Genomic DNA, 13,655 nt, shown 5'->3' with positions numbered 1-13,655 from the left:
CGGATATTTTCCGGACGTTTCCCTCAGTTTCAATGGTGTCGACATTAGCAATAAGCATCGCTGAACTCACCCATGTTCTGTAGCCTACTATAGAAGTTTCACTTTTGCTCGATCTGGAACACAGGGTTATACGGAAACGACTCCAATTTGTGAGTGGGAACAATCAGGAGCTGTGTCAGGTAAAATTGTCTTTCTTTTTCTTATCACCATGCTTTCAGATATACAGAATCATATTCATAAATTGTATACATAAATATTCTTGCTTGGCCTACAGCTCTCAGTGTTTTCACTAAATGCTCTGCCGACATTACTTCGTCATGTCTGAAACAAATAAGAAAGTAAAACTATCGCTTGTGCCATAATGTATAGACCTCGTTTTAGACGACGCTGAAGTTGGCTCCGTATTCGAAATTTCCGGTCCACTTTAAATCGGTTGCGTTATATGATTGGATGGTGTCGCGGTCTTCCTTACGTGTTTGAAAAGGCTATAATTTGCTTCTAAATGTGATATACCGCTCAAGAGAGAAATTGAACAAAGGTGGTGATGTGAAATTAGTTTTTTAAAAATTATTATTTATTTTGTTACGATCACTTCACATGTCTTTTAAGACTGTAATATGGAAGGACCAGATACCACATTTTGTTTTCTCCTCAAAGTCTAATCGTTTCAACATGTCGTGTGTATGAGAGAACAGGAAATAATGTACGTTTGAAATGGTGTTGATATCACTGCAGCATATGCAATAAAACTCCAAACTGTCTATATAAACAAATAAAGTAACACAATCCTATTGAACAATGGACATATTAGATGGCCATTTCTCCTCAAAATTTAAAGGTCTCAAAATTTGACATTTAAATATAACAGAAGGGGTCCTGAAGTAGTACTGACCTGATTTGGGTGAAATATTCCTGAAGGGTTTTCAAATAATCCCACCCCAACTATGTAATCCAATGCAGGCTGAGTGACAAAAAGCAACAATTTGGATTGGAATATCTCCTGAAATTTAAAAGGTCTCAAACTTCTAACACTTGTTCCTAGCAGAAGGAGTCTTGGTCTACATCCTACCCCATTTCTGTGAAATTTCACTGTAGCATTTTTTAATAATCCCACTTCAAACTTTCCATGTAGTCCAATAGACGGCAATTGAAAAATATGAAAGTTTTTATAAGTATTTCTCCCCAAATGTGAAAGTTCAGAAAATTCTGACACTTGTTCCTGGCAGAAGGGGTCCTGGTCTACATCCTAACCCATTATGGTGAAATGTTACTGTTGCATTTTTCCCACGGCGCGCAGTAACTGGCCGTGGGCTATGTATGGCAAATTGTGGTCACTCACTCACTCACTCACTAACAGATGACCTTTGAAGGACATTTAGTAGGACGCATGCGCAGGTGGTGCTCCGTTTAGTCGGAGTAGGCCAAACACAAACATGTTAGGGTGAGCTAAAGTAACGTTAGGCGATAAAGCTGTGCTTAAAAATCTTGTGCCATTCACAGCACGATCTTTTTAAGCACAGCTTTATTGCCTAACTTTACTTTAGCTCACCCTAAAATGTTCGCATTTCACCTACTTTAGCTAACCTAGTTTATAGCGCGTACGGATCGCCTACTTTCCTTAACCTAGTTAGCGCGTACGGCTGCTATCCTGCACGCATCAGTAGGAGCTAAGGACACACAGCTACAACCACCGATACAGATGTATGGACACACGGAGGACAACAAATAACGTTAGAGGTGAGGACGTGCCATAGCAAGCTACCTATATAGTACGGAGAGCGAAACGGAGCTTTACAACGTCACCAGCAGTGTATGCACGTGAGCTCGACAACACATTTCTCATAGAAAAGGTAGTTTGTATCCTTTTTTGTTCATTACAGTGATGGTACAAGTGACAAGCAGTAACTGCTACTGTTCTGTTAGCCTTTATTGATCGCCGTACAAGGTTCATGTAAAGTAGCTAGCACAATCTGCCAGCACTAACCCATAAAAATGTACTGCGCATGGTACTTGCTCAATCGAACGGTAAATGTGAAAAACATTTGCTTACAGTCAGCGCCACCAAAATTTTCTGTCACACCTTCAATAAACGGCAAAACTCCCAGTAGAACATTGCATTAAATCTTTTAACGTTATATATTTTCTGAAACGTTATCGATTCTGCTTGGACACAGTGAGTGAAACTATGAGATCTGAGCATATAGTTTCTCTGTACATTCCGTCAAAAGGATTCAGCCTTGTTGTTTGATACCTAAATGGTAAATGGACTGCATTTATATAGCGCTTTTATCCAAAGCGCTTTACAATTGATGCCTCTCATTCGCCAGAGCAGTTAGGGGTTAGGTGTCTTGCTCAAGGACACTTCGACTCGCCCAGGGCGGGGTTTGAACCGGCAACTCTCCGACTGCCAGACAATCGGTCTTACTCTGAGCTATGTGCCATACTAAACTTCACAGACAGTCATTGCCATTATCATGATGTAGCATGAAGTGTCTCTTCTCAAAATCCATTTCAGCATTCACAATGACGGGACTTTGAAGTTATAAGGCAGTATCAAGTCTCCAGTGAAAATATTACCCTGGCTAAATCAGTCAGAATAAAAGTTGTGCCGTGGGTCTGGAGGGTTTCGTGTTTGTTTAATAATCCCTCTTCAAATTTTCCATTTACTCCAATAGAGGCAAATTGAAAAATATGAAAGTTTGGATAAGAATTTCTCTCCAAATGTAAAAGGTCAGAAAATTCTAACACTTGTTCCTGGCAGAAGGGGTCTTGGTCTACATCCTACCCCATTTCTGTGAAATTGTACTGTAGCATTTTTTAATAATCCCACTTCAAACATTCAATGCAATCCAATGCAGGTTTATATAAAAGAGTGAAATTTTGGATTGGAATTAAGACAAATACACAACTCAAACACTGTTGTGGTTTTGGATATCAGACCTGTGTGTTGTGTTGTGGTGTCATGACCAGGTCAGCGGTTGGGTGGTTACGTGAATAGTTTTAAGAGTGCTGTGCTGGGCAGTGGCCATGGTAAACATTAGCTGGGTTGTTTAGGTTTTATTGCCGTCAAGTTAATCAATCAATGATCAGTTAATCAATGCTCTTGTACATTGTGTTCTGGTGTGACATAGATTATTGCTCAGGGGGGTTTCTCTTTCATTATCGCTCAGTGTTTCCCTTTTTTTGTTTTTATAAAAATGTTTTTGTGCATAGAGTGCATAACAGAGGTTCTTCCAACCTACAGCAGGCTGGTCTCACTTCATTCCAGTTTTTGTTTTTATTATTTTACTCACTAGCCTACATACAGACAAATTTTTTGTTTTGGATTTTGTTTTTTTGTTTTTTAACACTGCACCCGAATCACCCATTTCATATCCCCCCTGTCTGGCTGACTTATTTCTGCATGACAGACAGAATGACTTCATCACTTTTATGTTTAAATTGATGCTACCGGATCAATTTCACTCATCTCACTCATGAAGAGATGCCATTACATCTATGCCTGTAAGTAAACATGGTAGTTTATATGATCTGTACTGACATGTTAGGCAAATGAACTGCGTGTACTTGTTTCCACAACACTTGTTCAGGCTGTCCAGTAATTAATAACAATAGCAATATGTTTGGATCACGAAAGGGTTCATTTTTTGTGCTTAGATACACAGGGATGATGTGAGGCTTGAGGTGCCTGTCTGACATTCTTTCAGGATATTCAGATAAAATCCACCAGATTTACAAACCTTATTTAGTCTACTTCACGGGAGTTTCCTGAAATATTGATTATGCTTTATTTTATCATGTCTTTCAGTATTGTACTACACCATGGGATGCAGAGCTGCATAATGATTTGGGAACTGGTCCTGTGTGGTTGTGAGTTCATATCTCAGGTTGGGCCCTGTATACCTTTGAGCCAGGGGCTCAGCCCAAAGTGCTTCAGTAAATATCTGGCTGTGTGAATAGAGAGCATATAAATATATGAGCTGGGTGAGGGGGCCTGCCAATCACATAAATGATAACACTATTATAATAAACTGCCCCGCCCCGAAACTGCCCAGCCACACCCACGCCTCAGTGAGATGTTGCCACCCAAACCCGGTCCAAGGTTGCCAGCAGAACCTGGAACACACGTTAGGACAGGGATGATCCTGAAAGCAGTGGTTCCTTACCAAAACACCCACAGTCCATCCTTTCACTTGTGTCTTTTTCTTCCATCAAAAAAGCACTTTATACAGAAAGGATTTTAATGGTTTCCTTTAAATAGGCTTTAAGGTGTTCTGTAAAATGTCTCACACACTCACTCTCAGTCTCAGACATGCACATACAGACACGTAAACACCTGCTATTACTACTACTGCAGTTACTATTACTACCACACAAACTAAACATTCCCCCCATATTCAATCCATGCACACCTATAGCCGCGTTTCCACCGCAGGAACTATACCCCGGAACTAGGAACCTTTTGAGGAACTAGGGTCTAAATTTAGTTCCTGGGGCTTTATTTTACCCCCCAAAAGGTTCCTGCTCGGGGGGTAGTACTTTCCGAAAGTACAGGAACCTTTTGGGTGGAGCTTGCAGCGCTGAACATTTCTGATTGGTCGAGTACTCGCAGCATTTTTTTGTGTCTATTTTCAGGCGCCATGTTTAAAAATATGCAGGCGCAAACCGATTTATTTTCATAATAACTTCAAATCAAACTTGTATGTTATGCGGCGCAGTAGCCTACTTTTGGTTATAGCCTGCCAACGTCTTGGAATTATAACGTGTGCTCTTCTGTTCTTTTCTTGCTTTAGTATTCGTTTTATAAAATGCTAAGCATTCGTGCTGGGACAGCATATTACCTACTAAAACATTCAAACGGATTAATTCGGTTGCTGAATATTTTCTTCCGGATTTTCTTTGTTAGCCCGTTGTAATTGACTCAAAACATTTGATACAGTTATGTGAGGTATGCGGTAGTTCTGCGTAATTCACATTGGTGATACAGTAAAAGCAAACTGGAAATCATCTTCCGCACTTTTTGTCATGGTAAAATAACAGGTTAATTCTAGTAATCGTACCTTCAGCTTTTTCAGACTGCCGTAATTTTACTCTGCCATTCTTCAATTCCACAAAAAGACCAGGAAGACTATGGACTAATTTATGGTGCATGGTTCGCATCTGGAGGGCACACTTCGCTGCTCGGCTAGCAGTAACTTCGAAGGAAAACAAACGGTGGCTGTACCACTACTAATTTAAATTTTCACGCAAGTCTGAGTTTTCATTCTATTCTTGTCATTTTGCGATTAGCCTATATAGAATTGACGATGAGAAAGTAATCAAACAGCAAATTGTTTACAACGTGTGCATGTTTTCTGCTGTTGTTGCCAGTTATATTGGAAACGTGAATGCATTCTGTCGCTTCGGATGTCAAGACATGAAAGCGAATGTTCGCATAAAAACATAATGAATGTGTTTGAGAGGATATATAAAACAGTTACAATCTGAATATTCATGCCTGGCCTACAGGTCTCTATGTTTCACTCGATGCTCTGTCGACATTACTGCAACATGACAGAAACCAATAAGAAAGTAAAACTCAATCAACGCTATCGCTTGTGCCATAATGAATAGACGTGGGGCGACATAGCTCAGGAGGTAAGACCGATTGTCTGGCAGTCGGAGGGTTGCCGGTTCAAACCCCGTCCTGGGCATGTCGAAGTGTCCTTGAGCAAGACACCTAACCCCTAACTGCTCTGGTGAATGAGAGGCATCAATTGTAAAGCGCTTTGGATAAAAGCGCTATATAAATGCAGTCCATTTACCATTACGTTTCCATATTTTAGCATGATCTTTTCACGTAACATGTATGATGGAATTATTTCGTATTAAGAGAATGTTTGTCAAGTTGTAGTGTATTTGGGATAAAGATAATATTATATTTTCATGTGAAAATATGACAATTTCATGATCCCAAATTAGTGCAAAATGATCACGATATAGGCCTACTATTTTGTTCATTTGTATTTTTTATTGTTTTTGCAGTTGTTGCAATGCGCTTCCGTAGGCTATCTACTTTCAGGGGTGTGTTTCTTGAATTTGGTAACGGACTATTAAAATTTTGTTAACAAACTGAATACTTTATGCAGTTTCATCTGTGAGAATCCACATTTGTTATAAGCCATATGGCACCCTTTTGTGATTTAATGAACTATTGTGCACTTTAAAAAATATAGTAGGCCTATATGTCTTATTACATGAAATGTTGGCTTTAAAAGTTTGGCATAATGGCTGTCCAACTTGTTTGACTTATTTGGGTGGGGAAAAAGGTGTAAAGATAAGACATTGAAAATTGAACTTGAAGGGACAGTTCAGTTTAGTTTTCAAGTCTATTTCTAACCACAAAACCCTTTGATGTCTCTAATGCCCATGGAAAAGCTGGCCAGTCAAACGGTTATCTAAATATGTAAAATATCTTAACTATGCACAAAAAAATGTTCAATTAAAAATATGCACTAAGCTGAAGAGGTGACCCAAGGAAGTGAACTATTCCTGCAAAAACAGAATCAAATGGGAGGAAAGCCTAATGTTATAATGTGGCACACGATTTGTGTGTCAAAATGTTTCAGCACAAAATTAGCAGAAAATGGGTAAGCATAATAAATAAAAACTGACAATGATTTTTAAAAATGCAGAAAATAATTCTATTAAACAGATGAAAATGGACCAAGACAGTGGGACTGACATGGCAGCTGGTGGTGTGACCTCTCATCATGGTGGGTTTCTTCTTTCTGTGTAGAAAATGATTTATTATTGTTTTTTTTTTTTTGTTTATTTTACAACCAAATATTATCATGCGTACCAGAAAAGAGAAGTATAAAAGGATTATATAAATTAATCAAATAGCTGATTTTGTCAAAAAGCGATGCTTGTGAACTTAAATATTGTCTGTCTGACAGGGGAGGAGCACCGTCTCTCAGAGCTGAGGATTGTGCTGCTGGGGGGGAGACTGAGTGGGAAGAGTTCAGCAGGAAACACCATCCTGGGCAGAGAGGAGTTTGAGTCTGGAGTAAGAACTGCACAGTGTGTGAAGAGACAGGGTGAAGTAGCTGGGAGACAGGTCACTGTGGTCGACACACCAGGCTGGTGGGTGACATATTCTGTGAAGGACACTGCAGAGCTGGATAAACAGGAGATTGTGCGCAGTGTGTCTCTGTGTCCCCCGGGACCCTGCGCTCTCTTCCTGGTCATTAATGTGAGCAAAGTGTTCAGAGATTCAAAGAAGAGATCAGCGGTGGAACACCTGGAGCTTCTCAGTGAGAGAGTCTGGAGACACACTATAGTGCTGTTCACCTGGGGAGACTGGCTGGGAGACAGAACCATTGAGCAGCACATTGAGACTGAAGGGAGGGCCCTCCAAGAGCTCATAGAGAAATGTGGGAACAGGTATCATGTTCTCAACAATGAGAACAGGGCTGATGGGACTCAGGTCACAGTGCTGCTGGAGAAGATAGAGGAGATGATGGCAGGGCATGGAGGCTCTCTCTATGAAATAGATAGAATGCTCTTACAGGAGGTGGAAGAGAAGAGGAGGACAGTGGAAGAACGAGTGAAACAGAGGATGACAAAGGTTCAGAATCAGAGAAAAACTCTCAGAGCACTTTTTGAGGGTAAGTTTTTTTCATTTATTGAAATTATTTCTTAGAGGAATTTCATTAGAATATTTACATTAATCATTACTGTCCTGAATCATATTCCATTGAAGTGTTTTACCAATGAAAAGTGTTACTCCAGAGAAAGGTGTATATCTGTCCTGTTTTTTCTCCCTGACTTTCCTCTGTACTGCATACTGAAGTGTTACAGTTGATGTTTAAAGAGGTCAATGTCTAAATTTTATAATGTAGAATTATTGATTTAACTTCTGTATGAATGAGGGGCCAATCAGAGAGGCAGTAGTAATAGTTTTAAAAAATATTTTCATTGCGTTTAGTTCATTGTTTTCCCAGTTTTCAAAGCCCCGTTTTATTCATAATCCAGTCTCATTACTGCGGCCACCCCGATTAAACAGGGTTAGAGAAGCACACATACCCTTTGAAGTGTCGATGTCAGCTGCCAACTTCTCATCCCTCCACATATCTTGAGAAGCAGGAGTTCATTTCATGAGTTTGTTTACGCTGCAGACGCTCAGTTGAACTGAGATGGTTGCTAGTGCTTGCTGAGACACAGAAAATCCTGCTGACTGAACTCTCCCTGCTGCTGCTGCCAATTACACGCTGCCCTGTGGAGCTGCCAGCACAGCCTGCACTGCACAGTCAGGGTTTGATACAAGACTGTGGGGTGCATCCACACACTGGAACAGTGTCTTAGCAGGATGTGCCACCCAGCAGCCCTTTATAATATTTGCCATTAAATTCCGAGTAATAATCCTCTTGACAAAAATTACTGTACTGATATTTTACATTTTTAACATATTTTCATCACAGTTTTAAAAGACGTGTATTTTGACCTTTTAGGCTGTTAATATGTATTGAACTGAATGAGACATTATATTGGTATCAATAAAAGTCTCATGCACAACTGTGCACCTACAAATTTACTGCCCGGCCTAACTCTCTTTGGTCTTCAGTATAAAATTTCATTTTATTTTTCATACTCTCCACTCCAAACTTACAGAGAGCAGCTCATCTCAGACCTGAATGTCTGTTACACTCCTGATGAGGAGTAAATTGTTCTCTTTCTCTCTGATAGGGGAGGAGCACCGTCTCTCAGATCTGAGGATTGTGCTGCTGGGGGGGAGAAGGAGTGGGAAGAGTTCAGCAGGAAACACCATCCTGGGCAGAGAGGAGTTTGAGTCTGGAATAAGAACTGCACAGTGTGTGAAGAGACAGGGTGAAGTAGCTGGGAGACAGGTCACTGTGGTCGACACACCAGGCTGGTGGAAGAATAATTCTGTGAAGGACACTGCAGAGCTGGATAAACAGGAGATTGTGCGCAGTGTGTCTCTGTGTCCCCCGGGACCCTGCGCTCTCTTCCTGGTCATATATGTGAGCTCATCATTTGAAGAGAAACAAAGAAGATCAGCGGTGGAACACCTGGAGCTTCTCAATGAGAGAGTCTGGAGACACATTATAGTGCTGTTCACCTGGGGAGACTGTCTGGGAGACACAACCATTGAGCAGCACATTGAGACTGAAGGGAGGGCCCTCCAAGAGCTCATAGAGAAATGTGGGAACAGGTATCATGTTCTCAACAATAAGAACAGGGCTGATGGGACTCAGGTCACAGAGCTGCTGGAGAAGATAGAGGAGATGATGGCAGGACATGGAGGCTCTCACTATGAAGTAGATAGAATGCTCTTACAGGAGGTGGAAGAGAAGAGGAGGGCAGTGGAAGAACGAGTGAAACAGAGGATGATGAAGGTTCAGAATCAGAGAAAAACTCTCAGAGCACTTTTTGAGGGTAAGTTTCGTTCATTTATAGAATTTACTTTTAGTTGAATTAAAGTGGAATATTACCATTAATCAAAACTGTGTTGAATTATTTTCTATTGTGATGTTTTACTAATGAAAAGTGTTACTCCAGAGAAAGGTGTATATCTGTCCTGTTTTTTCTCCCTGACTTTCCCCTGTACTGCATACTGAAGTGTTACAGTTGATGTTTAAAGAGGTCAATGTCTAAATTTAATAATGTAGAATTATTGATTTAACTTCTGTATGAATGAGGGGCCAAACAGAGAGGCAGTAGTAATAGTTTTAAAAAATATTTTCATTGCGTTTAGTTCATTGTTTTCCCAGCTTGAAAAGCCCCGTTTTATTCATAATCCAGTCTCATTTCTGCGGCCACCCCGATTAAACAGGGTTCTGAGAAGCACACATACCCTTTGAAGTGTGGATGTCAGCTGCCAACTTCTCATCCCTCCACATATCTTGAGTAGCAGGAGTTCATTTCATGAGTTTGTTTACGCTGTGGACGCTCAGTTGAACTGAGATGGTTGCTAGTGCTTGATGAGACGCAGAAAATCCTGCTGACTGAACTCTCCCTGCTGCAGCTGCCAATTACATGCTGCCCTGTGGAGCTGCCAGGACAGCCTGCACTGCACAGTCAGGGTTTGATAGCAGGCTGTGGGGTGCATCCACACACTGGAACAGTGTCTTAGCAGGATGTGCCACCCAGCAGCCCTTTATAATATTTGCCATTAAATTCCGAGTAATAATCCTCTTGACAAAAATTACTGTACTGATATTTTACATTTTTAACATATTTTCATCACAGTTAAAAGGCGTGTATTTTGACCTTTTAGGCTGTTAATATGTATTGAACTGAATGAGACATTATATTGGTATCAATAAAAGTCTCATGCACAACTGTGCACCTACAAATTTACTGCCTGGCCTAACTCTTTTTAGTCTTCAGTATAAAATTTCATTTTATTTTTCATAACCTCCACTCCAAACTTACAGAGAGCAGCTCAACTCAGAGCTGAATGTCTGTTACTCTCCTGATGAGGAGTAAATTGTTCTCTTTCTCTCTGACAGGGGAGGAGCACCGTCTCTCAGAGCTGAGGATTGTGCTGCTGGGGGGGAGAGGGAGTGGGAAGAGTTCAGCAGGAAACACCATCCTGGGCAGAGAGGAGTTTGAGTCTGGAATAAGAACTGCACAGTGTGTGAAGAGACAGGGTGAAGTAGCTGGGAGACAGGTCACTGTGGTCGACACACCAGGCTGGTGGAACAATTATTCTGTGAAGGCCACTGCAGAGCTGGATAAACAGGAGGTTGTGCGCAGTGTGTCTCTGTGTCCCCCGGGACCCTGCGCTCTCTTCCTGGTCATTGATGTGAGCTCAGCGATCAGTGATACAGCAAAGAGATCAGCAGTGGAACACGTGGAGCTTCTCAGTGAGAGAGTCTGGAGACACACTATAGTGCTGTTCACCTGGGGAGACTGGCTGGGAGACAGAACCATTGAGCAGCACATTGAGACTGAAGGGAGGGCCCTCCAAGAGCTCATAGAGAAATGTGGGAACAGGTATCATGTTCTCAACAATGAAAACAGGTCTGATGGGACTCAGGTCACAGAGCTGCTGGAGAAGATAGAGGAGATGATGGCAGGGCATGGAGGCTCTCTCTATGAAATAGATAGAATGCTCTTACGAGAGGTGGAAGAGAAGAGGAGGACAGTGGAAGAACGAGTGAAACAGAGGATGATGAAGGTTCAGATGCAGAGAAAGACTCTCAGAGAACTTTTTGAGGGTAAGTTTCGTTCATTTATAGAATTAAATTTTTAGTTGAATTCAAGTGGAATATTACCATTAATCAAAACTGTGTTGAATTATTTTCTATTGAGGTGTTTCACTAATGAAAAGTGTTACTCCAGAGAAAGGTGTATATCTGTCCTGTTTTTTCTCCCTGACTTTCCCCTGTACTGCATACTGAAGTGTTTCAGTTCATCTTTAAAGAGGTCAATGTCTAAATTTTATCATGTAGAATTATTGATTTAACTTCTGTATGAATGAGGGGCCAAACAGAGAGGCAGTAGTAATAGTTTAATAAAATATTTTCATTGCGTTTAGTTCATTGTTTTCCCAGTTTGCAAAGCTCCTTTTTTTTCATAATCCAGTCTCATTACTGCGGCCACCCCGATTAAACAGGGTTAGAGAAGCACACATACCCTTTGAAGTGTGGATGTCAGCTGCCAACTTCTCATCCCTCCACATATCTTGAGTAGCAGGAGTTCATTTCATGAGTTTGTTTACGCTGCAGACGCTCAGTTGAACTGAGACGGTTGCTAGTGCTTGATGAGACACAGAAAATCCTGCTGACTGAACTCTCCCTGCTGCTGCTGCCAATTACACGCTGCCCTGTGGAGCTGCCAGCACAGCCTGCACTGCACAGTCAGGGTTTGATAGCAGGCTGTGGGGTGCATCCACACACTGGAACAGTGTCTTAGCAGGATGTGCCACCCAGCAGCCCTTTATAATATTTGCCATTAAATTCCGAGTAATAATCCTCTTGACAAAAATTACTGTACTGATATTTTAAATTTTTAACATATTTTCATCACAGTTTTAAAAGACGTGTATTTTGACCTTTTAGGCTGTTAATATGTATTGAACTGAATGAGACATTATATTGGTATCAATAAAAGTCTCATGCACAACTGTGCACCTACAAATTTACTGCCTGGCCTAACTCTTTTTAGTCTTCAGTATAAAATTTCATTTTATTTTTCATACTCTCCACTCCAAACTTACAGAGAGCAGCTCAACTCAGAGCTGAATGTCTGTTACACTCCTGATGAGGAGTAAATTGTTCTCTTTCTCTCTGACAGGGGAGGAGCACCGTCTCTCAGAGCTGAGGATTGTGCTGCTGGGGGGGAGACTGAGTGGGAAGAGTTCAGCAGGAAACACCATCCTGGGCAGAGAGGAGTTTGAGTCTGGAATAAGAACTGCACAGTGTGTGAAGAGACAGGGTGAAGTAGCTGGGAGACAGGTCACTGTGGTCGACACACCAGGCTGGTGGAAGAATAATTCTGTGAAGGACACTGCAGAGCTGGATAAACAGGAGATTGTGCGCAGTGTGTCTCTGTGTCCCCCGGGACCCTGCGCTCTCTTCCTGGTCATTATGTGAGCTCAGCGATTCGAGAGAAACAAAGAGATCAGCGTGGAACACCTGGAGCTTCTCAGTGAGAGAGTCTGGAGACACACTATAGTGCTGTTCACCAGGGGAGACTGGCTGGGAGACACAACCATTGAGCAGCACATTGAGACTGAAGGGAGGGCCCTCCAAGAGCTCATAGAGAAATGTGGGAACAGGTATCATGTTCTCAACAATGAGAACAGGGCTGATGGGACTCAGGTCACAGAGCTGCTGGAGAAGATAGAGGAGATGATGGCAGGGCATGGAGGCTCTCTCTATGAAATAGATAGAATGCTCTTACAGGAGGTGGAAGAGAAGAGGAGGGCAGTGGAAGAACGAGTGAAACGGAGGATGACAAAGGTTCAGAATCAGAGACAAACTCTCGGAGCACTTTTTGAGGGTAAGTTTCGTTCATTTATAGAATTTACTTTTAGTTGAATTAAAGTGGAATATTGACATTAATCATAACTGTTTTGAATTATTTTCTATTGAGGTGTTTTACTAATGAAAAGTGTTACTCCAGAGAAAGGTGTATATCTGTCCTGTTTTTTCTCCCTGACTTTCCCCTGTGCTGCATACTGAAGTGTTACAGTTGATCTTTAAAGAGGTCAATGTCTAAATTTTATAATGTAGAATTATTGATTTAACTTCCGTATGAATGAGGGGCCAATCAGAGAGGCAGTAGTAATAGTTTAATAAAATATTTTCATTGCGTTTAGTTCATTGTTTTCCCAGTTTGCAAAGCCCCGTTTTATTCATAATCCAGTCTCATTACTGCGGCCACCCCGATTAAACAGCGCTCTGAGAAGCACACATACCCTTTGAAGTGTGGATGTCAGCTGCCAACTTCTCATCCCTCCACATATCTTGAGTTAGCAGTAGTTCATTTCATGAGTTTGTTTACGCTGCAGACGCTCAGTTGAACTGAGACGGTTGCTAGTGCTTGATGAGACGCAGAAAATCCTGCTTATTGAACTCTCCCTGCTGCTGCTGCCAATTACACGCTGCCCTGTGGAGCTGCCAGCACAGCCTGCACTGCACAGT

The 13,655-nt window shown here is 41.5% G+C and overlaps 1 protein-coding gene across 1 annotated transcript in view; it reads left to right on the top strand.

Annotated features, from left to right (window-relative positions):
* The window catches only part of LOC135246957 (uncharacterized), a 51,682-nt gene extending 38,452 nt beyond the window's left edge, over nucleotides 1-13,230 (top strand). The window contains 5 exon segments of the mRNA XM_064320235.1: nucleotides 6,944-7,649; nucleotides 8,728-9,438; nucleotides 10,515-11,225; nucleotides 12,304-13,011; nucleotides 13,196-13,230. Of these exon segments, the coding sequence (XP_064176305.1) occupies nucleotides 6,944-7,649; nucleotides 8,728-9,438; nucleotides 10,515-11,225; nucleotides 12,304-13,011; nucleotides 13,196-13,230 (2,871 nt within the window).
* The last annotated feature ends 425 nt before the right edge of the window (nucleotides 13,231-13,655 follow it).

This window comes from Anguilla rostrata, unplaced genomic scaffold (assembly GCF_018555375.3).
Source record: "Anguilla rostrata isolate EN2019 unplaced genomic scaffold, ASM1855537v3 scaf0994, whole genome shotgun sequence".
In the NCBI taxonomy this organism is placed as follows: domain Eukaryota; kingdom Metazoa; phylum Chordata; class Actinopteri; order Anguilliformes; family Anguillidae; genus Anguilla; species Anguilla rostrata.
This window is presented reverse-complemented; position numbering and strand designations above follow the sequence as displayed.